The sequence below is a fragment of the Mobula hypostoma genome, chromosome 2 (genome assembly GCF_963921235.1).
Source record: "Mobula hypostoma chromosome 2, sMobHyp1.1, whole genome shotgun sequence".
Lineage (NCBI taxonomy): Eukaryota > Metazoa > Chordata > Chondrichthyes > Myliobatiformes > Myliobatidae > Mobula > Mobula hypostoma.
The window spans coordinates 139,229,376-139,255,046 of NC_086098.1; the positions used below are offsets into that span (position 1 = coordinate 139,229,376).

General features: G+C 40.3%; 1 protein-coding gene across 2 annotated transcripts in view; it reads right to left on the bottom strand.

The window, feature by feature from the left end:
- Positions 1 to 3,754: 3,754 nt before the first annotated feature.
- The window catches only part of fig4a (FIG4 phosphoinositide 5-phosphatase a), a 120,031-nt gene continuing 98,114 nt past the window's right edge, over positions 3,755 to 25,671 (bottom strand). For both annotated transcript variants that reach the window (XM_063040771.1, XM_063040772.1), the window contains 7 exons: positions 24,481 to 24,539; positions 23,354 to 23,504; positions 22,555 to 22,638; positions 20,901 to 21,096; positions 8,946 to 9,028; positions 8,026 to 8,115; positions 3,755 to 4,340 (listed from right to left, as the gene is read on the bottom strand). In XM_063040771.1, the coding sequence (XP_062896841.1) occupies positions 4,163 to 4,340; positions 8,026 to 8,115; positions 8,946 to 9,028; positions 20,901 to 21,096; positions 22,555 to 22,638; positions 23,354 to 23,504; positions 24,481 to 24,539 (841 nt within the window). In that variant the 3' untranslated portion in view covers positions 3,755 to 4,162. The remainder of the gene's footprint in view (positions 4,341 to 8,025; positions 8,116 to 8,945; positions 9,029 to 20,900; positions 21,097 to 22,554; positions 22,639 to 23,353; positions 23,505 to 24,480; positions 24,540 to 25,671) is intronic.

The window sequence follows — 25,671 nt, forward strand, 5'->3', positions numbered from 1 at the left end:
TCAGATTAGAGATAATCAACATTACTTTGTGCATGGTAGGTTGTGTCTGACCATTCTTTTTCAAAGAGGTTACCAGGAAAATTGATGAAAGAAAGGCAGTCTGATTTGTTTACATAGACTTTAGTGAGGCCTTTGGCAAAGTCCTGCATGGGAGGCTGCTCCAGAAGGTTCAGTTTCTTGGCATTCAGGATGAAACAATAAACTGGATTCAACTTTGGCTTAGAGGGAGAAGCCAGAGAATGTTAATAGATGGTTACCTCTCTGACTAGTAGAGTGTTGCAGGGATTAGTGCTGGGTTCATTGTCGCTTGTCATCTATATTAATGATTTGGATGATAATGTGGTAAACTGGATCAGCAGATTTGCAGATGACACTAAAACTGGGCCTGCAGTGGATAGAGAAGGCTTTCAAAGCTCAGAGCAGGATCTGAACCAGCTGGAGAAATGGACAGAAAGATGGAAGATGGAATTTAATGCAGACAAGTGTGAGCTGTTGCACTTTGGGAGAACAAAGCAGGGTAGGACGTGCACAGTAGGACACTGAAGAATGCAGTTGAACAAAGAGATCTGGGAACATAGGTCCATAATTGCTTCAAAAGCTTGGATGTTATGTTGATGCTGTACAAGACATTGGTGGGGCAAAATTTGGAGTATTGTGTGAAGTTCTCCTACAGGAAAGATATCAATAAGATTGAAAGAGTACAGAGAGAATATACAAGGATGTTACCGGGACTTGAGGACGAATTACGGGGAAAGGCTGAATAGGTTAGCACTTTATTCCCTAGAGTGTAGTAGAATCAGGGGAGATTTGAGAGAGGTTTACAAAATTATTCCAGATTCCAGATTGTTTCAGCACAGGAGAATGAAATAATTGTTATTCCAGATCCGATGCAACCCAAAAACAAAAACACAAACACAGTAATAAAAAACACAATAAATATAGATTGATTGTATGTCCATGAAGTGACACTAGGCACAGGAGTGCCTGTACATAAGATGACTAACAGGAAAAAGTAGTGGTGCTAGGCGTTGTGGAGGTGTTAATCAGCCTTACTGCTTGGGGAGGGTAACTGTCTTTGAGGCTGGTGAGTCTGGCGTGGATGCTACGTGGCCTTCTCCCTGAAGGAATGGGACAAACAGTCCACAAGCAGGGAGGGTGGGATCCTTTATGATGTTACTGGCCTTTTTCTGCCACCTTTCTGCATATATGTCCTTGATGGCGGGTAGGCACCTGTGCTGTTGAAGTGTTGTGCAGTCTTGACTAACCAGTGCAGAGTCTTACTGTTCACTGCAGTGCAGTTTCCGTACCATGCAGTGATGCAGTTTGTTCAGATGCTCTCTACTGCGCATCTGTAGAATGATGTATGAGGGGTATAGATAGGGTAAATGCATGCAGGCACTTTTTCACTGAGGTTGGGTGAGACTGGAACTAAAGGTCATAGGTTAAGGGTGAAAGATGAAGTATTTAAGGGGCACCTGAGTGGGAACTTCTTTACTCGGGAGCGGTGCGACCGGAAAGAGCTGCCAGTGGTGGATACAGGTTCAATGGCAACACTTAAAAGATAGGAGGGGTATGGAGGACATTGTTGTGGGTCAATGGACTATGCTGACTAAGGGTTTGGCACAGACTAGATGGGCTGAAGGGCCTGCTTTGCTGCTGTTCTGCTCTATAACTCTATAAAAGGTATAGACAGAGTGGACAGCCCAGACTTTATCTCCCATAGCTAATACAAGGGAGTATAATTTTAAGATGATTGGAAGGAAATATTAGGAGGGCTGTCAACGAGGTGTATTTTTTTTAAACACAGAAAGTGGTGGGTGTAAGGAATGTGCTGCCAGGGGTGGTGGTAAGGCATATACATTAGGGACATTTAAGAGAGCCTTACACACATGGAAAAATGAAAATTGGTGGACTATGTGGGAGGGAAGGGCTAGACTGATTACTGGAGTATGTTAAAAGGTTGGCATCACATTGTAGGCTAAAGGGCCTGTACCGTGCTTTATATGTTTTATGGTGTCTTAGATTACAGCGGGATATTGACAGGATGCAGACCAGGGCTGAGAGGTGGCAGACAGAGGCTGTGAAGTATACACTTTGGAAGGCCAAAGTTAAAGACAGAGTCCAAGGTTAGCGACAGGATTTTTAGCAGTATGGAGGAGCAAAGGGATCTTGGGGTTCAAGTCCATAGATCCCTCAATGTTGCCACGCAAATTGATAAGTTGGTTGAGAAGGCGTATGGTGTATTGGGCTTCATCAATCAGGGAATTGAGTTCAAGAGCAAAGTAATGATGCAGGTTTAAAAAACTCTGGTTGAACCTCACTTGGACTGTTGTGTTCAGTTCTAGTCGAATCATTATAGGAAGGATGTGGAAACCTTAGAGAGGGTGCAGAACAGATTTACCAGGACATTGCCTAGATTAGAAACCATGTCTTATGACAAAATGTTGAATAAGCTATTTTTTTTCACTTTTTAGCGAAGAAGGATGAGGGGCGACTTGATAGAGCTGTATAAGATTATAAGAGACATAGATAGCCAGCCAAAACCTTTTATCCAGGGTGACAACAGCCAATACCAGAGGACAATCATTTATGGTAAATGGAAGAAAGTTTAGCAAAGATGTCAGAAATAGGTTTATTTTTTAACACAGAGAATGGTACAGTATATGTCAGGCTGGCACTGCTGGGGGTGGCGGTTGACATTAGGGACATTTAAGAGACTTTTAAATAGACACATTGATGATAGAAAAATGGAGAGTTATGCGCTATGTTGGAGGGAGAGGTTAGATTAATCATTGGGTAGATTTATATAGGTTGGCACATTGTGGGCCAAAGGGCCCATACTCTGCTGTATTGTTCTATGTTCTATGTTCCCTAAATTATATTCCATGTGAAAATTCTTTGCCCATTCTGCCAGTCTGTCCAAATCCTTCTGCAGACTGGCTCTGCAACACAACCTGTTCCTCAACCTATCTCGATATTGCCTGAAAACTTTGCCACCGTGCCATCAGTCCTTCATCCAGATCATATGCACAAAGTGTAAAGCTGTGATCCCAACACCCTGTGGTACTTCACTAGTCACCTGCAGCCATTCTTCCAACCAAGCTATTACCTTGTCTCTAACACCATGGACTCTTATCTTGTTTAGCAGCCTTAAGTGTGGCATCTTGTCAAAGGCCTCCTGAAAAGCAAGCACTAACTCTCCTTTATCTAAGCTGCCTATTATCTGCTCAAAGAATTCCAACAAATTCATCAGGTCAAATCTCCACTTAACAAAATCACATTGATTTCATCCTGTTTTAATATATATTTCCAATTACTCTGAAAATTTGTTGATGATGGACTCTAAAATTTTACCAACCACTGGGGTCAGGCTAACCAACCTATAATTTCCCGTCTTTTGCAACAGGGGTGTCTATTTGGAAAGTAATATACACATTCTCCAAAAGTGCAAAGCCATCCAACAATCACCAAGCATCAATGGTAACATCTCAAATTCCTCTGTTAAGAATATTTTCCCCCCCACAGTCCCCCCACAAACCACCAAGTCGACGGAAAACAGATTGAGAACTGTAGCCTTCCAACGTAAATAGTGCTGTAAATAAATAGTGCTATTATGAGAGTAATCAATGTAGGGTCATCTATTAAAATTAAAAGCCAGACAAAATGTACCTACCATCATAGAAAATGAGACGAAGGTAAACAAGATTAAAAATACATCAAACAATTTGAAAAGATTTTTAATAGTAAAGGGAAAGGATATTATCAATAATTAACAACATTAGTACAGAGTGCAATAATAAAACATCTGATTAAATATACTAAGCTATTAAACTATCACTTAAATAATTCCATATTCAATCATCAAATAAATTTTTATCTGGTTTAATAAAGCAAAACTGATCCAAGACACCAAGAACTTCTCTCAAAATGGTCCAATGCTAATTGATATTGTACTTAAAGGCCATCATTATCTTTGGAGAATATGTAATAGTTCTTAAAATCCAAGTTCAATTGTATGCATCAGGGTGAAGAGACAATTAAATTCTGAAATTGTCATTTTCCTGGCACATTGACAGTTAATCCTGGCAATTAGGTCTGTTAAATAAATGACATTCTAACCTCAAGACATCTGCTGTTCCGGTACCTGCTTTGCAACATTCATTCACATGTATCGATTTCTGATGTATTCTCTGTAGAGTATCATGTCATCTTTAGACATGGGTGGTATCATGCCTTTGCCAGTCTTGATATGGGAAGTAAAGACTTCTACTGATTTTGGATCTAGACCAGTTAGGTGCACCTCATAAATGCTGTCCTGAAGGAATGAAGAGGCTGGTCCCCTGAAAAAAGACAACAACAAATAAAAATGACTATAAATAGCAGCTCAATCCAGTGAGACATGCTTGCCCAAGACCTGATTGGACTCTTTTCAGAAAGTAAGCACACATCTAAACTCCTACACCAGTGCAATATTAAGAGAGAATTACTGAAATTTATTGCGCAGGAGGGAGATATTCCAATCATCATGTCAATGTCATTGAAAAAATGAACTAGAATAATCCCTCTTTCAGTCTTAGTCCATAACATACGGACATCAAAACTTATTCATTGTGCTATGTGTACTGTATCTGCCACTACAACCTATTAAAGAAGTCAGTTAGCAGAACTCTTAGATGATTCTTTTCCATCAACTCTCAACTAATTCTACAAACTGATTAAGTTCTTGCCATGAGTTAAGGACCTCTCTGTTAAGGTAAAAGTACTTTCCCATTCATGTTATCTAGGCCATCAGTTTTATACAACTCACTTAAGTCTTCCCTGGTCTTTGTTTCAATTAAAATCAGCCCCAGCTCAGATAATTTTTTCTCATTTTCAGATCACTGGAGCTCTGCTCACATCTTTGTAAACCATTACTGCTTCTTCTCCAGTGGGGTTTTCTGGAGCTGAGAGCATGGAATTACAACATAACAGCCATCAGATAATTCATTGTTGTTCACATGCCGGGCCTCTGGCACAACAGGATGAAAAGGTAGAAAGGGCAGGAGTTTGTGCCAGATCCCAAGCACAGGAATGCTGTTAGTAAAGTCTCTTTCTAGATGCAAATAAAACTCCATTAATCTGGTACACTTAGGGGTTTTAATGCTGGAATAGCATACATTGAGGCCTATTTGGCATAGTATTTTATTCTTTCAAATGCATGTATTAAAGGTGTTACATAGAAGCATGATACCTAATCCAATGAACCTGGTATGTTTGACCAGATGAGGGAATCCAGGCCTTTTGGGTCAGATGCCAAAATATTGGGACTTCTGAATCATCAGTTACTGGAATATTGGAGTTTTATTACAAAATGCTATAGTGCTCGCTTTCAACACAGATTTTTCCAGCACATTCATTCCTGGGAAGCAAAGTACCACTGATAGCTATTTATGTATTCTGCATTTAAATCTTAATATCTTCAAGACAAATAGTTTTGGCAAACATCCTGCTTTGACACTGCTGCCAATATCTCAATCATAATTTGAAACATAGTAAAATATTCCAACTTCATCATGCCTTTTGGATCCATGTTAAAGGAAAGATGAGAATTAAATTAGCATTATATGATTGCTCTAAACTATAGAGCAATACAACAAACTGCTTAAAATTTAGATATTTTAAATATCTTTTTTGTCTTTTTTTCCAATGTATTTTTCACGATTGAAAGATCCTGCTGGACATTAAGAACTTAAATCACTGCAGGTCTACCCCATCAGTGAGTTGCTTGTTGGTGGAGAAACCGAAGGAGCTGGACTAGGTGCCTGCTAGAGAGAGGCGGAGTTCGTGTGGATATAGGTGGTGTGCAGTCTAACAGCAAGTGATTGCCTTAGTCACTTTTCTTGTGATATCAAGACCCTATTGGATATTGGTAATGTGGAATGCTGTAAGTCCAGTTCAGTTCACTGATTTATTGGTGGGACTGACGGCTGGAGAGTTGCACGGCCTTGGTCATAGTGGGGACTAGGCCTTAAGCAGCGGTATCGCCTGCTTGCAGCAATGAAGGAGAGAGGTGTTGGAGACAGTGTAGTGCGGTGTCCATGCTGTCGTTGGTGCTGCCCTCCAGTGTTCAATTGGTGGAAGACAAGATGTATTGTGTTTGACTCCAAACTGCTGCAACATTCGTGGACTCAGGGACTTGATCTATTTTTTTTGTGTGACTGTATTTTTACTATTTTATATGTGCTCTATATGCCTTGTGCTATGTATGGCTGTCGGTATTGTGTTTGCACCTTGGCCCCAGACTAACACTGTTTTGCTTGGCTATATTCATGGGTATTCACGTATGGTTGAATGACAATTAAACTTGAACTATCTGTCAATGGATCTGGGGTTGAGAGGGTAAACAGCTCCAAGTTCCTCGGCATCCACATCACCGAGGACCTCGCGTGGTCTGTACACACCAGCTGTGTGGTGAAAAAAGCATAACAGCGCCTCTTTCACCTCAGACAGTTGAGGAAGTTTGGTATGGACCCTCAAATCCTAAGAACTTTCCACAAGGGCAACAATTGAGAACATCCTGACTGGTTGCATCACTGCCTGGTATGGGAACTGTACCTCCCTTAATTGCAGAACTCTGCAGAGAGTGGTGTTGACAGCCAGCATATCTCTAGTTGTGAACTTCCCATGATTCAGGACATTTACAAGGACAGGTGTGTAAAAAGGGCCCGTAGGATCATTGGAGACCCAAGTCATCCCAACTACAATCTATTCCAGCTGCTACCACCCAGGAAGCAGTACCGCAGGATAAAAGCAAGGACCAACAGGCCGCGGAACAGCTTCTTCCACCAGGCCATCTGACTGCTGAACACATGCTGATTTGAGTATACTCTATATTACATTGACTGCTCTATTTATTATAATTATAAATTACTATGATTACACATTGCACATTTAGATGGAGACGTAATATAAAGATTTTTACTCCTCATGTATGTGAAGGATGTAAGAAATAAAGTCAATTCAAAATTCAAACAGCATTTTTATCACTTAAAATTAAACTGCAAGTACTTGATTAAAAATGCTCTAAAACAGAATATTTGGTAATAAGAAGGATGGCATTGTTGAAACTTAGAGCAGCTGTAATATTTCCATGACAAGTAGTAAGTGGCTATTGTCCTTTGTGGGCATCAGGCAAGACTTCACAGTGCACTTGCTTTTTTATGATAGCAGAACAAATTGAAGAGACAAAATCTTTCAAAGGAATGAAACTGGATTAAATCTGGCAAGAATGCGTTATTAAACATAAGGTATGTAAATTTCTATGACTAGTCTTCAGCAATAATTTTTACTTGGCAAAGGCCCATGTTTTTGCAGCAGATAAATCACTTGCCTAGTTTCAGCTGGGCGTACGGAGATTGATTAAAATTACATTGTGCAATAAAATATAACACAGCACAATCCTAACAGAACCTTCTGTGAAACCAGGTCTAACAATGATAATGAATGCCAATTAATTCCATATGTAATGCATTGTATACAATGGCTTTTAAAAATATTCACAAAATTAAATCATCAAGGAGGATTTCAAAAGTTCCATTCACAATAAATACAGAATAATTAAGAACATAGAATAGTACAGCACAGTAACAGGCCCTTCGGCCCACAATGATGTGCCAAACCAGCAAAAAGCAAATCAAAAACTGTCAAAAAATAATCCCTCTTACCTACACAATGTCCATATCCATTCACCTTCCTCATATTCATGTGCCTATCTAAACGGCTCTTCAAAGCCTCTACAGTATCTGTCCCTACCACCATAACAGGCAGTACATTCTAGGCATCCACTACTCTCTGAGTAAAAAACTGACCCCTCACATCCCCTTTGAGCCTACCCCCTCTCAGCTTCAATGCATGCCCTCTGGTATTAGACATTAATTTCTATTCTTGTTCTTTCTTTTTTGCCAACATTTATCCTTAGTGAAATTCTTGCTCACGTGTAAAGAAAGTTGCTTTGTAAAAATGATATATCTGTTTTTGAATACTTACAATATGGTCATCATGTTGTCAAGTTGATTTATACTGCATTGATGGCTGCATGTGTCAATCTTACGCTGGCTTTGACCCAAATTAACAAACCTGTTGTAAAACCATAGCAATGGTAAAATATTATTTCAAATGTAGACTCAGAAGCCTGCTTGTGATGTTGAGATGTAAATTCTAAACCCTGAATTTGGAGATACAATCCAAAAATCACAAACTGATTACAGATCAATTTTGAATTACAAATCCCAAATTGTCAATGCTGTGTATTAATTAATTAATTAATAGGTCAGTGTTATGTTTCATCATCAATCTTTAGTATGCGAATATCATATTGTTTATAACCGACACTATTTTTCTACAGTTTTATTTCCTGTAAAATCATACGTTTTTGACCTTTATTCTGTATAAACAAAATGCTGATTAACAGTTAACAGAGGAATTCATCAACGACTGATCAATTCTAATGAAAGGGCTGAGAACTTAAGGAAGCCAATGGCATCACAAGCACAACAAATATAAAGAAAATGAAAAATATTGACACATCTTCTGAAAGGTAGAAAGTTTTTGTCAAATTTAGTAATTTTCAAACTCTCTTTCCCCACCTGGGAATTAAAATTATTCATTCACAAACTGACCCTGTCTCATCGGTTATTTATTTTTAACCATCACAATTATAAAAAGGCATACAATCAGTTGTATAAGGTATAGCACCACATTACTGAAATATTCATAAGTTTAAACAGCAAACGTTTTGGAACAAACACACCATTTGACCATAAGTGAAAGTCAAACATAGAATTTAAAGAGTAGTGTTTTAAAATATTTAAGTAGTAGTTAAATAATGGTCCAAATAGCATTAAATTTGAAGCAAACAAATTACTGGAAATTCTAATCCAGGATGTTGGTTCTGCTGTTTATCTAACCTTTTGTATATCAGAAGATCCTCCTCTGATGGAAGCCTTGAAATGGTTGCGAGATGTACTTCTCTTGGAGATTGGCTAGAATCCTGCAAAATGAGCACAAAACAACATTTAAAAATTAGACATTAAACCCATACTTTTGCTTCACAACTAACATTTCAAAGTTCAAAGTAAATTTATTATCTAAGTACATACAGTATGCCGGCATAGTGGCATCAGTGCTGGATTTCGGAGCAAAGGCTCCTGAGTTTGAATCCAGCCGGCTCCCTTGCATGCTTTCCATCCGTGCTGGGTTGAGCATCGAGCTAGCAACTTGGCCTCATAAAAATAAGAAAGCCTGCTAAAAAGACGCCGTCATTATGGTGTGTCAATGACTCCATTCGGAGTTAAGGGCTTTCTTCTTCATCTTCTTCTTCTTCTACATACAATATGTATCACCATTTACAATCCCAAGATACGCTTTCTTGAAAACATACTCAGTAAATCCAAGAATCATAATAGAATCAATGAAAGATTGCACCCAACAGGGTGAACAACCAATGACTGCAACCAACAGGGTGAACAACCAATGTGCAAAAAGCTGTGCAAATATAAGAGAGAAAAAATGACAAATATGCAATAAATATCGAGAACATGAGATGAAGGTCCTAGAAAGTGAGTCTACAGGTTATAGGAACAGATTAGAGATGGGGCAAGTGAAGCCGAATGAAGTTACCCCTCTGGTTCAAGAGCCTGATGGTTCAGGGGCAATAACGGTTCCTAAACCTGGTATTATAAGTCCTGTGGCTCCTGTACCTTCTTCCTGATGGCAGCAGTGAGATGAGAGCATGACCTGGGTGGTGGGAGACCCTGATGATAGATACAGCTTTCCTGCAACAGCGCTCCGTGTTGATATGCTCAATAGAGAGTAGAACAGTGGGCTAAGCATATATCCGAGGTGCACCAGTGTTGATCGTCAGCGAGGAGGATATGTTATCACCAATCTGCACAGACTGCGGTCTTCCGGTTAGGAAGTCGAGGATCCAGTTGCAGAGGGAGGTACAGAGGCCCAGTGCTCCAACTTCTTGATCAGGATTGTGGGAATGATGGTATTAAATGCTGAGTTATAGTCGATGAACAACATCTTGACACAGGTGATTGTGTTGTCCAAGTGGTCTAAAGCCGTGTGAAGAGCCATTGAGATTGCATCTGCCGTTGACCTATCGTGGGGATAGGCAAACTGCAATGGGTCCAAGGTCCTTGCTGAGGCAGGAGTTCAGACTACTCATGACTAACCTCTCAAAGCATTTCATCACTGTAGATGTGAGTGTTATCAGGCGATAGTCATTAAGGCCGCTCACATTATTCTTCTTAGGCACTGGTATAATTGTTGCCTTTTTGAAGCAAGTGGGAACTTCCATCCATAGCAGTGAGAGGTTGAAAATGTCTTTGAATACCCCTGCCAGTTGGTTGACACAAGTTTTCAGAGCCTTTCCAGCCATCAGGACCTCTGCCTTGTGATGGTTCACTCTCTTTAAAGTCAGCCTAACATCGGCCTTTGAGACAGAGATCACAGGGTCACCAGGTGTAGCAGGGATCTTCACAGCTGTAGTTATATTCTCCCTTTCAAAATGCGCATAGAAGGTGTTGAGTTCATCTGGTAATGAAGCATCGCTGCCATTCATGCTATTGCGTTTCGCTTTGTAGGAAGTAATGTCTTGCAAACCCTGCCAGAGTTGTCGTACATCCGATGTCGCCTCCAACCTCGTTCGAAATAGCCCTCTGCAGATCATACCTGGTTTTCTGGTACAGGCCTGGGTCGCCAGACTTGCATGCCACACATCTAGCCTTCAGCAGATGACGTACCTCTTGGTTCATCCACGGTTTTTGGTTGAGGAATGTATAATAAATCTTTGTAGGCACACACACCATCCACACAGGCTTTAGTGAAGTCGGTAACAACTGCAGCATACTCATACAGGTTCGAAGATGAATCTCTGAATACAGTGCAGTCCACCAATTCAAAGCAGTCCTGTAAGAGCTCCTGTGCTTCCCTTGTCATACCTTCACGGTAGTTCTTGACCATACCTTTATGTAGTTATGGGCAAAATGGTCAGCATACAAAGATGTGGTGGGCCAATGGGCCTGTTCCTGTGCTGTGCTCTATAATTTTATCACTATTTGGAAGTTTAAAAAAATAAAAGTGATTTTTAAAGCCATGTACCATTGTAACTGTCAATTTCACATTATATTGCAGAGTGCATCATGGTGGTCTTTCTCTGAACTAACTGCAAATAGCAAGAAAACCCCAAAGCAAGTCTACAGGAAAATATAATTAAAACAAGTAGAGCAGTTGTTTGTTCATTCACTGACCTCAAATTCCATGTTATTATGCTTTAAACATTTCATATTAGTTTGAGAAAGATAGGATATTGACACTTGGAAGATAATACACAGAAAAAAGCTAAGGAAATGTTACGAAAAATAAGTATCAAAATTTTATTTTTCAGTTGGCTATCCTGTTGTATATCAATTAATAGTTTTGTACCATGTGGTGTAATTCACAAATACGGAAATATATATAACATATATAAAGATGATCAGAAAGATACTAGTATTTTTACTTGTTTGAAAACTGTCAGAAAATAAACTTTAAAATACATGTTTTAGTCTGTATGTGATAGCTTCTTGCTAGTAATATATTTGTTACAAAGTAGGACAATTGTTAATATAACACTTACTTTCTATTTCCAACAGTATAATGTATTTCCATGTAATATCACAGTGAAATACTAACTGGGAATAAGACATCAAATTTTTAAAATAAAGAAAAATATCTATGTGTAATATTGATAAACTTAGCAGCTGAATGAGATGAGGTCAATGTTTTAAAACTTGTTTCATCAATACATTTCAATTTTTTCCAAACATAAACGTTAATCTCTAGATATACTGTAAAGGTAGTTGGTGAGCTTTCTTTTCAAATTACTTTATGGAGGTTTGATAGAGGCAAGTACAGGTGTCCCCCACTTTTCGAACGTTCGCTTTACGAAACCTCATTGTTACGAAAGACCTACATTAGTACCTTGTTTTTGCTAACAGAAGGTTTTTTCACTGTTACGAAAAAAAGCAGCATGCGAAAAAAAAAGCGCGCGCCAAAAAAGGCAGCCAAGCTCCTCCCCCGGAACTGCATTCTAGCCGCCATTGCTTAAACACGTGCTTTATCTCGATTTATTTTGTGCATCCGTCAGCAAGATGAATTCGAAGGTATCGGAAAAGCCTAAGAGAGCTCGTAAGGGTGTTACACTTAGCGTAAAACTAGACATAATTAAGCATTTCGATCATGGTGAACGAAGTAAGGACATTGTCCGCGCGTTGAACTGCCTGCATCCACCATTCGCACTATTTACACGCAGAGAGAAAAAATCTTGAAAGCTGCCGAAGTTACTGTTGGTTCTGCTCGTAGCAAAGTGGTCTCTCTTAGTCGGCATCCAGTAATGAATAAAATGGAAAGTCTATTGCTTGAGTGGATTGATGGGTGTACAAAACGTGGTGTTCCTTTAAGTTATCTTATACTTAAGGAGAAATCAGTCAATCTTTTTAATAAGCTGAAACAAAAAGCACTGGCCGATAGTGATGAAAGTATTGCGAAAGTGGAATTTAAAGGTAGTCACGGGTGGTTTGATCGGTTTCTGAGGCGACTCACAAGTTTATCCCGTTTGCGCAGTGACTCGGCGCATGTCCAGAAAGGCTGCCGAAGCAAATGTAGATTTAGCTGAGACATTTTTACCAGCTTTGTACCAGGAGGGGTTAGAAAGTGAGAAGAAGGAGCATAGTGGAGCGGAAGGAAGTGAGGGAGTTGAGGTAGATTTATCATTAGTGAGGAAGGAATTTATACAGGCACAGGAACGAGACGAGGAGCTGATGGTTTTGACGGAGACAGCTCTCTCCGAAGCAGAAATAAAAAGGGAACCAGTGGGCTATTATGTGGAGGAGGGGGTATTGATGAGGAAGTGGAGACCAAGTACCGTGCCCGCAGATGAGGAGTGGGGGGTGGTACACCAGGTGGTAGTACCGAAAATTTATAGGGACCAGGTTTTTAACCTGGCCCACAAGATACCCCTCAGTGGACACTTTGGGGAGAGGAAAACAGTCGATAGAATTATGCAAGAGTTTTACTTGCCGAACATGAGGAAGGATATTATTGAGTATTGTAGATGTGAGCCGACACAGTTAGAGCCTATTAATATGTTAAAAGCTTACCATGATCAGAAAGCAGATCTAGTCGGTGTTATCACAAAAGTTAATGAGGCTGGGGTGCCAAATGATAAGGGAAAGGCCCATCTTGAAAAGATAAATATGGTGCCGACCAGATTGGAGAACTCTATTGTTTTGGCCAACTTTGTTGATAAGGTCTCTCACTTAACCCCCGAACAGAGTGAGCCGCTGATAAAGCTAATTAACCGGCATGCCGATGTGTGTCCGGATGTCCCGAGGCAATGCAAAGGGACAGTACATGATGTTGTTGTCACCTCAGACCAGCCTATTAAGCAACACCCCTATAGGATGAACTTGAAAAAGGGCAAGCTAGTAGAGAAAGAAATTGAACACATGCTAGCCACAGATATTATTAGGCCATCCAAATCGGAATGGGCGTCTCCCTCTGTGGTTGTCCCGAAAGTCGATGGGAGCATACGATTCTGTACAGATTACAGAAAAGTGAATGCCGTCACAAAAACTGATGCTTATCCCATCCCAAGGGTAGACAATTGCATCGATAAAGTGGGGAGAGCTAAGTACATCACAAAGATCGATTTGCTAAAGGGGTACTGGTGCGTTCCTTTAACCGACTGGGCTAGAGAAATCTCAGCATTTGTCACTCCATCCGGGTTATACGAGAATAATGTTTTACCTTTTGGCATGAAAAACACCCCAGGGACCTTCCAAAGGATGATTAATTCAGTGATAAAAGGGTTAAAGAACGCAGAAGCGTATATTGACGATTTAGTGGTCTGGAGCGACACGTGGGAGGAGCACATTGTGGCAGTAGAGGAGCTGTTTAAACGGCTGTCTGAAGCCAACTTGACAGTGAACCTCGCAAAAACTGAATTCGGCCACGCGAAGGTCACCTATCTGGAATTTGTGGTAAGACAGGGGCAGCTGGCAGCGATGCAGGCTAAGGTGCAGGCTATCTCTGAAGTTCCCATCTCGACGGACAAGAGAGCCCTGAGAAGGTTCTTGGGGATGGTGGGGTACTATCGGAAGTTTTGCAAAAACTTTGCGGATATTACCCTCCCTCTTACTAAGCTCTTGCCGAAGAATGCAAAGTTCGTGTGGGACGACCTTTGTCAACAAGTCTTCGAGAGTCTGAAGGCAATTCTGTGTCACCACCCTGTATTAAATGCGCCTGACTTTTCAAAATCCTTCTCCCTAGCAACAGATGCTAGCGACGAAACAGCCGGGGCGGTGCTGTTACAGACAGACAAAGAGGAGATTGACCACCCAGTGGCTTATTTTTCTAAGAAGTTTAATGTCCATCAGAGAAATTATTCCACTGTGGAGAAGAAATTACTGGCAATCATACTAGCATTAGAACATTTTGAGGTTTATATTTGTCCGGCACGGAAACCACTGATAATTTACACTAATCACTATCCATTAGTGTTTTTGGCCACTATGAAGGATAAAAACAAACGGTTACTAAGTTGAAGCCTGGTCTTACAGGAATTTGATATTAAAATAAAACATATAAAAGGAACGGACAATGTGATTGCTGACTGTCTGTCAAGGTGTTAAAACTTAAAAGTTCTCTGTATTAGCTGAATAGCTGATGACTACCTGCATATTAGTGTGTATCTAATAATGTGCATTCATGCCCATAATTTTTACTCCGGTAAAAATCCTTTTAAGGGTAGGGGTGTGACGCCAAGCAAAGCCATCGGACGATTGATGCTAATGAGAGAGATAAGAAAGACAATGGAGGAATATTCAAAATGCTAATAAGAGAGAAGAGAGGGATTAACAGAAAAGAAACACAATTCAGAATATTGACAGACCAGTTGCTTTGAACCTGAACTGTTTGAAGTTTGATGGACGGGTGATATCCCAGCAGGGGGATAAAAAGAGCGGGCTTGCTAAGGCACGCAACACCACGAGACTACCAGACCCTGGAAAGAGCAGTGTACCCCCACAAGTAGTGGGAGTTTAGAGGTCCGGTTCGCAGGAACTGACCAGAGGCTCACAGGATGTAAAGGTACGATTGGTGGGAACCTGGGGTGTGTGTCCGCCCTTGCCTGGGTGCTGGGTTCACCGCGGAAGAACGATCGTATCCGGAACGGAGGGGTCACAGTCGGTGACCACAACGGGGATTAGAAAACATAAAAGGGTCTGCCCGAAACCAACTGCGAAGACATCAAAGGTCTGCCTGAACCAAATTGCATCTCTCTCCCCAACGGTACAACAACAGCGATTACTGCGAACTGCACTAAACTGAACTGAACTCTGCTTCACTTAAGACTGAACATTTTACCCCTAGACTGCGATAGAGCTTGGTTGATTCCTATTACCCTATTTCTGTGTATTATCATTGCTAACCTGTTACATTGATATCCTTACGATTAGAGTGCTATATTACTTATGCCTTTAATAAAACTTTATTAGTTCCTAATAATCCAGACTCCATAGAAACTAGAACTATAGAAACTACAGCACAGAAACAGGCCTTTTAGCCCTTCTTGGCTGTGCCGAACCATTTTCTGCCCAGTCCCACTGACATGCACATGGACCATATCCCTCCATGCACCTCCCATCCATGTATCTGTCCAATTTATTCTTAAATGTTAAAAAAGAACCCGCATTTACCACCTCGTCTGGCAGCTCATTCCATACTCCCACCACTCTCTGTGTGAAGAAGCCCCCGCTAATGTTTCCTTTAAACTTTTCCCTCCTCACCCTTAACCCATGTCCTCCGGTTTTTTTCTCCCCTTGCCTCAGTGGAAAAAGCCTGCTTGCATTCACTCTATCTATACCCGTCATAATTTTATATACCTCTATCAAATCTCCCCTCATTCTTCTACGCTCCAGGGAATAAAGTCCTAACCTATTCAACCTTTCTCTGTAACTGAGTTTCTCAAGTCCCGGCAACAACCTTGTAAACCTTCTCTGTACCCTTTCACCCTTATTTATATCCTTCCTGTAATTTGGTGACCAAAACTGAACACAATACTCCAGATTCGGCCTCACCAATGCCTTATACAACCTCATCATAACATTCCAGCTCTTATACTCAATACTTTGATTAATGAAGACCAATGTACCAAAAGCTCTCTTTACGACCCTATCTACCTGTGATGCCACTTTTAGGGAATTTTGTATCTGTATTCCCAGATCCCTTTGTTCCACTGCACTCCTCAGTGCCTTACCATTAACCCCGTATGTTCTACCTTGGTTTGTCCTTCCAATGTGCAATACCTCACACTTGTCTGCATTAAACTCCATCTGCTATTTTTCAGCCCATTCTTCCAGCTGGTCCAAGTCCCTCGGCAGGCTCTGAAAACCTTCCTCGCTGTCTACTACACCTCCAATCTTTGTATCATCAGCAAATTTGCTGATCCAATTTACCACATTATCATCCAGATCATTGATATAAATGACAAATAACAATGGACCCAGCACTGATCTCTGTGGCACACCACTAGTCACAGGCCTCCACTCGGAGAAGCAATTCTCTACTACCACTCTTTGGCTTCTTCCATTGAGCCAATGTCTGATCCAATTTACCACCTCTCCATGTATACCTAGCGACTGAATTTTCCTAACTAACTTCCCATGCGGGACCTTGTCAAAGGCCTTACTGAAGTCTATGTAGACAATATCCACTGCCTTCCCTTCATCCACTTTCCTGGTAACCTCCCCGAAAAACTCCAATAGATTGGTCAAACATGACCTGCCATGCACAAAGCCATGTTGACTCTCCCTAATAAGTCCCTGTCTATCCAAATGCTTGTAGATTCTGTCTCTTAGTACTCCCTCCAATAACTTACCTACTACCGACGTTAAACTTACCGGCCTATAATTTCCCGGATTACTTTTCGATCCTTTTTTAAACAACGGAACAACATGAGCCACTCTCCAATCCGCCGGCACCTCACCTGTAGACAGTGACATTTTAAATATTTCTGCCAGGGCCCCTGCAATTTCAACACCAGTCTCCTTCAAGGTCCGAGGGAACACCCTGTCAGGTCCCGGGGATTTATCCACTTTAATTTTCCTCAAGACAGCAAGGACCTCCTCCTTTTCAATCTGTACAGCTTCCATGATCTCACTACTTGTTTCCCCTAATTCCATAGACTTCATGCCAGTTTCCTTAGTAAATACAGATGCAAAAAACCTATTTAAGATCTCCCCCATTTCCTTTGGTTCCACACGTAGGCGACCACTCTGATCTTCAAGAGGACCAATTTTATCCCTTACAATCCTTTCGCTCTTAATATACCTGTAAAAGCTCTCTGGATTATCCTTCACTTTGACCACCAATGCAACCTCATGTCTTCTTTTATCACTCCTGATTTCTTTCTTAAGTATTTTCTTGCACTTCTTATACTCCTCAAGCACCTTATTTACTCCCTGCTTCCTATACATGTCATACAACTCCCTCTTCTTCTTTATCAGAGTTGCAATATCCCTTGAGAACCAAGGCTCCTTATTCCTATTCACTTTGCCTTTAATCCTGACGGGAACATACAAATTCTGCACTCTCAAAATTTCTCCTTTGAAGGCTTCCCACCTACCGATCACATCCTAGCCAGAGAACAACCTGTCCCAATCCACGCTTTTTAGATCCTTTCTCATTCTTCAAATTTGGCCTTCTTCCAGTTAAGAACCTCAACCCTAGGACCAGATCTACCCTTGTCCATGATCAAGTTGAAACTAATGGTGTTATGATCACTGGAACCAAAGTGCTCCCCTACACAGACTTCCGTCACTTGTCCTAACTCGTTTCCTAACAGGAGATCCTCTAGTTGGTCCCTCTATATATTGATTTAGAAAACTTTCCTGAACACATTTTACAAACTCTAAACCATCTAGACCCCTAACAGTATGGGAGTCCCAATCAATATATGGAAAATTTAAATCCCCTACCACCACAACTTTATGTTTCCTGCAGTTGCTCCAAAATGAGTGTTCCATTTCTGCTGGTTTGGCAACCCAGTTACGGGGTACGTAACACTGTTTTTTCCTATATTATCATGTATTGCTTGCAAAGTTAACAAATCTCATGATATATGTCGGTGATATTAAACCTGATTCTGATTCTGAAGTGGCCATCATTGACAGATTTGTTTTGTGCTATAGGCATGTGAGCCTGATGAACGTGATGCTTACTTTTACACTGGTTTATTACTTTGCAGTTCAATTATTATAGAAAAAAGGTCCAATAATTAATGAAGTGTTGCCACATACTCCCCATCTTGCTTCAACTAAATGGCATAAAAGCATATTGTAATTTTTTCTCTGATTATAAAGTTAGTCTTGCTGTTTCCAGCTTACATTTAAGAATGCTTTTTGAAGTACCAGTATCAGCAGTTTTCTCCACTGGCTACAATCTACCCCATGCTGATAATGGAAGTTATCCTTCATTAATTGATTCTGATTATTCTCTTCACTCTTGATTTTCTTTTCAACATTCTTCTTTTCCCTTAAAGGCATTTTTGAGATCAGTCTGATATAGACCCCAAATCAATGGTACTTTGCAATTAGACACAAGTATTATGCAACATGTTTAAGTCAATCATCTCTTCTAGCTTTCCATTCAAAGAGCAATTAGTTTGCAAATAGTCCTGCTGAAATCAGGTCCAATCTGTGCTGTAACTCTAAAACTATAAGCATTGCTTATTTTCATACAATAAAATATTTTTTTAACCTCGAATAACACAAACAAAATACTGAGGGAACTCAGCAGGTCAGGCAGCATCTGTGCAAATGAATCAACTACTGATATTTTGGGTTGAGACCCTTCATCAGGACTGGAAAAGAAGGGGGAAGATGTCAGAATAAGGCAGTGGGAGGAGGGAACGAGGACAAGCAAGAAGGTGATAGGTGAAAAGGTAAGAGGCCAGAGTGGGGAATAGAAAAAGATGGAAGGGAAGGGGTAAATAAATTACCAGAAGGAGAAATCAATGTTCATGCCATCAGATTGAAGGCTGCCTAGACAGAAAATGAGATATTGCTCCTCCAACCTGAGAGTGTATTCATCATGGCAGAAAAGGAGGCCACAGACTAACATGTTGGAATGGAAAATGGGATAGGAATTAAAATGATTGGCCACTTTGGAAGTCTGCTTTTTGTTAATGGAGTGGAGATGCTTGACAAAGAGGTCCCCCAATTTACATTGGGTCTCACCAATTTCGAGGAGGCTGCAACAGGAGCATGGGACACAGTAGACAACCTCAACAGATTTGCAGGTGAAGTGTTGCCTCATATAGAAGGACTTTTTGGGGCCCTGAATGGAGGTAAAAGAGCAGATGAATGGGCAAGTGTTGCATTTTTGTCACTTTTGAGACAGTAATAGGGATGGATGAATAGACAAAGGAATCACAGAGGGAACAACCTCTGTGGAAAGTGGAGAGTTGGGGGTAGGGGGAGGGAAGATAAAGATATGTTTGATGGTAGGGTCCCACTGAAGATGGCAGAAGTTGGGGAATAATGATGTGTTGGATGTGGAGGCTTATGGGGAGGTAGGTGAGAACAAGAGGGGCTCTATCCCTGTTAAGGCTTTGGGAAATAGGGTGAGTGCAAATGTCTGGGAAATGGAGAAGATGTGGGTGAGGGCAGCAACAATGGTGGAGGAAGGGAAACCCCATTCTTTGAAGAAATCCTTCTCTAATATCCTGGAAAGTCTCATCCCGAGAACAGATGGAGCAGAAACGAAGGAACCGAGAAAAGGAAGAGCATTTTCACAGGGGACAGAGTGGGAAGAGGTATAATCAAGATAGCTATGGGAATTGTTGGTTTAGAAAAGGTATCAGTAGACAATCTGTCTCCAGAGATGGAAATATAGAGATTGAGAAAGGGGAGAGAGGTGTCAGAAATGGACTAAATTAATTTAAGGGCAGGATAGAAGTTGGAGGCAAAGTTGATGAAATTGACAAGTTCAGCATAGGCGCATGAAGCAGTCCAAAGCAGTTGTCAATGTAGCACAGAAAGAGTTGGGAAGCATTAACAGGGAAAGTGTGGAACATGGACTGCTTCATGTAGCCTACGAAAAAGCAGGCATAGCTGGGGCTCAAGCAGGTGCCCATTGCTACACCTTGAGTTTGGAGAAAGTGGAAGGAACTAAAAGAGAAATTGTTGAGGGTCAGTTCCACCAAATGGAGGAGGGAGATGGTGGAGAGGAACTGGTTGGGTCTGTTGTCAAGAAAAAAGTGGAGCTCTTTAAAGCCTTCTTGATGGGATATCGAGGTTTATACGGACTGGACATCCATGGTGAAAATGGGGCAGTGAGGGCAAGAGAATTGAAAGTTATTAAGGCGATCGAGAGCATGTGAAGTGTTACAGATGTAGGTGGGAAGGGAATGGATCAAGGGGGATAGAATAGAGGAAAGGTATGTGGATAAAATTTCAGTGGTGCAGAAGCAAGCAGAGACAATGGGCTAACTGGACTACCAGGTCACTCTCGTCTCCTATCAGATTCATACTTCTCAAGCCCTTCACCTTTTCCAATTATCACCTCCCTGCTTCAAACTTCATCCCTCCCTCCCCCAACCACCTGGCTTTACCTATCATCTTCCAGCTGTCCTCCACCTCTTTATTCTGGTGTCTTCTCCCTCCCTTTTAGTCCCGAAGAAGGATCTCCGCCTGAAATGTTGACGGTTTATTCAATTCCATAGATGCTACCTGACCTGCTGGGTTCTTCCAGCATTTTGTATGTGTTGCACTGAACTTCCAGCATCTGCAGAATCTCACGTTTATTTTTCTAACCTCAGTAATTCTGGTATTATCCCCAAACTCTGTAACTTTGACCGGTGTTGATCGCTGAGAGATGGCACCTTCCTCCTCTCTGTCGGTTCCTGAATCATCTTCGGAACTACTAGAAACGGCTTCCTCCGATGGTGGTGGTGGGGCACTTGCTACTGTTTTTCGCTGCAATACAGCTTCCTCCTTATTGCTCTTGTTACTACACAAAAAAATTGAAGTATTTTGAATGAATTATGCAACTACATGTCTGGATTTGAAAATGTAATACAAGATAATGTATTATCTATTCTCATTCATTGCTTAGGAAAAAAAACTAATCCATGTGAAACATCAGCAATGATATCTGGTATTATATTCCAAGTTCTTAAAATGTTTGTTGTAACAATTTGCAAGGAATTTAATTTTATTTGTTATAAATGCTTGACAAGGTTTATACAGCATGCTTGCCTTTATTATTTGAGACATTGAGTTCAAAAGTCAGTAAGTTATGTTGCAGCCTTATAAAACTGTATAGTAGTTAGGCCACATCTTAAATATTATATACAGTTCTGGTCACCCCTTTATAGGAAGGATGTCAATGCTTTATTGAAGGAACATAAGAAGTTTACCAGGATGCTGTCTGGTTTAGAGGGCATGTGCTATAATGAAAATTTGGACAAATTGTGTTGTTTTCTCTGGAACAGCGGAGGCTGAGGGGAGATCTGATAGAGGTTTATAAGATTATGAGAGGCATAGATGGAGTAGACAGACAATATCTTTTTCTCAGGGTTGAAATGTCTGATACCAGAGGACATGCATTTAAGGAGAGAGGGGGTAATATTAAAGGAGATGTGAAAGGCAAGTTTTTATTTAAAAACACAGAGTGTGGTGGGTGCCTGGAATGTGCTGCCTGGGGTGGTAGTAGAACCAGATACATTAGGGACTTTATTTATTTATTTAGATAGTGCAGAACAGGACGTTCTGGCCCACTGAGCCACACCACCCAGCAACCCACTGAATTTTAACCCTAGCCTAATCACAGGACAGTTGACAATGACCAATTAACCTACTAACTGGTATGTTTTTGGTCTGTGGGAGGAAACCAGAGCACCCAGAGGAAACTCATGCACAATGGGAAGGAACGTACAAACTTGCTTAAAACTGAACTCTGAGCTCCCATGCCCTGAGCTGTAATAGTGTCATGCTACCCACTACTCTACCGTGGCACTCTGAAAAGATGTTTAGATAGGCACATGAATGTGAGGAAGATGGAGGGATATAGACATTGTGTAGCGAGAAGAGATTAGTTTAATTAGCCATTTGATTACTAATTTAATTAGTTTGGCAAAACAATGTGGTCTGAAAGGCCTGTTGCTGTTGCTGTTGCTGTGCTGTACTCTACTCTCCTTTACATGCTATGACTCCCTACCCAACCACATTTGGGATCAATTACAGCTGATAATTAAGCTACCAGAACATCTTTAGGATGTAAGAGGAAACTGGAGAACCTGGGGGCAAGGTAGGGAAACCACTTAAGAAAAATGTGCAAATTCCACACAGATGGTACCACAGGACAGAACAGAATCTAGGTCACAGATCCTGTTTTTAAAAGTACAATGGTAAAATGATATTGATTATAATGAAAGCAGACTACCAAACTTGTTCATTGGTTCTTTACCTCAGCATGGATTTACCAGTTTCTTCTGGCTTGCGAACAGTGAATGGACTAGGGTCTATTCCAACATTCTTTGGCATGAAGTCCCTTTAGAAACAGAGAATACAGAAAAGCTATGAAATTCCAGTCCTACATTACTCTGAATTTTCATAACAAACTTGCAAAGAAGCAAAGTATACAAAATTAAAATGTTGAATACTTTCAATTTTCAAATCAATTATACAACTTATACAAAAGATGCGTCAGAAACTAATGACAACACATAATTGATAATATGCAGGTTAAGTATACATGTAATATCTCATTTAGTTAATCAGTTAGAATGATTTAATGCCACAGTTACCATTTCAAGTCAAAGACCTTTAACTAACTCGGAAAACGAGAAAATAAGGTAGCTTTAGATACAGAGGTGGTGAGGAAGAGATTGATTGGCTGACACTAGAGTTAACATGAATAAATGATGTTGAGGCAATCTGGTTGAAGGGTGATGATGGCAGGTGAAGAGAAATTACATTTAAAAATAACTTAAAAACTGTAAGATGAAGGCACTTAGATAGAAAAAATACAAAGTAATGTAAAGAGCTAAGATTAAAGTGAGAGGTAAAAAGCTGGCCAATACTACAGGTGGATGATCCATGGCAGATCTGGACAGTTCTGATATAATCAAAGCAAGTTATTTTAGGATATGATCTTTATCAATATTTTTATAATAGATTCTCAAAACATTCCTGAAAAATTTTTGTTTAATAAAATGTATCACTGGTCAAGGGATGGAGAGCAGATTAATGAGTATATTACATACTTAGCTGAATTTGTCATTTTCAGACAGAATACGTCATCAAAACAGTTCAACTCATATGGCATGAAGAACTCATTGTATATATCTATCTCTTCATCAAACTTATCTGTCTTCTTTATTACCATCATCTTCTTCAAATTTTCTGCGCAAGGAACTACAGAGAAGAATTGGTGACATGAAAATTATTTATCATTGAGCTTAATGAATTACTGTCACATTCTGTTACAAATATACATTATCATACACTAAAGGGAACGTTGACTCAGACCATGAGAGGCCTGCATCGGGCATTTTCATGCCTTACAAGGCGCAGATTGGAAGTCTGTGTGGGGTGCCACTCCTTGTACAGACTAGAGCAATGTGTGATTAAGTGCCTTGCGCAAGGGCACAAACATGCTGCCACAGCTGAGGCTTGAACTAGCGACCTTGAGATAACTAGATGAACGCCTTAACCACTTGGCCACGTGCCCATACACTAAAGCTGGACTAGAACCGATAGATGCTTCTCTATAAGAGCAAATGAGGTTGGATAATTGAGTACATAAATACAAAAGATTCTCCAGATGGTGGAAATCCAGATTAACACACAGAAAATGCTGGAGGAACTCAGCAGGTCAGGCAGCATTTATGGAGAGGAATGAACAGTCAATGTTTCAGACTGAGACCCTTCATCAAGACAAAACATGAATGAATACATTACATACAAAACTGAGAAGTTAGGACAGCGAGTGACACATAATACAATTCCCAGAACATTTTCACAATCTACAAAGCCATAAATCAGGATGACAATAGAACACTCTATAAGTTCAAGCACTGAGCACCCCCCGACCCCAGAAGGAATATACACGGTCTTAACGTACTGAAAAGCACTTCACTGCTGTTGGGTTGAATCCTAGAACCACCCATCTGTGTGCCTCTGTGTATAGTTTACACATTCTCCATGGAAAAAGAATCAAAGTAAAGTTGATGAGCATGTGAGACAGAATAAGGAAAGCAGGAACTGCAACTGATGGAATTGGGCTGCTTCTCATTCTGCGTTTTAATAAACAAGGTAATTTCTACATCAAATATTCTTAAAATAAGAACACCAAATTCCACAATAAAGTTTTAAAGTTATTTGTCCCTACCTTCATCATATGGCAATGGTAGATTTATTAGGACCTCCGGTGTCCACCAATGGGTATAGCTTCAAAAAAAAGACCAAAGTTAATTATTTACTAAATTTTATTTGTAATATACTGTGGTAAATAAAGGATTGTTTTTATGGAATTCTGAAACAAGTGAACTGCTAACTGGTTTGTAAACAGAAAACACAATAAGGACTAAAGGCATCTACTCAGACTTCTAGAAGATGAGAATCAATATTGCGTCCGCTGTTGTTCACAATTTATATAAACAATTCAGGATCATGTATTGAAACTAAATATTAAAATATTTGGATTTATCAAATTGAGAACATTATTAATACAGAGGAATATAGAAGTGTTGAAGGTTGAAGGGAGATGATACATAAGATTTTGACAGGCATATATATGGCTAATAGTCTTTTTCCCCGGGTGGAATAGACAACTCAATTTTATTGTCATATGCACAACTATTGTGAGGCTGAAACTCCTGAAGACACGTGGCAGATCAACTGATGATCCCACTGGTGATAGCACAGGACAGTTAACATCTTAGTGCACATGTATTTTTAATTTTTTAATGGTTAATACTCTTTTTCCCTGGGTGGAATAGACAACTCAATTTTATTGTCATATGCACAACTATTGTGAGGTACGGGTATAATGAAAAGCTTTCTTGCAGCAGCATTACAAGTACATAGATTCAGAGTGCAATTTATTTATTTACTTAGTGATGAAATAAAATGCACAAAAAAAGCTTCAAAGGTTCACTTATTATCAAAGTATGCCAGTTGAAATTCTTCTTCTCCGGGTAGCCATGAAACCAAGAAAGAAAAGAAAGGCAGCATGGTCATCAACTCCCAAAAATAACCCCTCCCTGCATAAAACAAAATGGAACAGGCACATCAACCACCCCGCCCCCACAAGTCCCTCCTTCTGCACAAAAACAACGAACAACATGGAAAACAAGACATTAGTGCAAAAGAACCCCAGAGATAAGTTTGTGGTAGTACAAGAAGTGGCCCAATATAAGAAGGAATAGGTTTAAGATGAAATGGGAAAAGTTTAAAGGAAATGTGCAAGAATGTTTTCAAAACACTGAGAGTAAGCGCCTGGAATGTGTAGCCAGGGGAAGTAGTAGAAGCAGATGAGATGGACATGTTTAAGATGCATTTAGCCATGTACACAAACAGA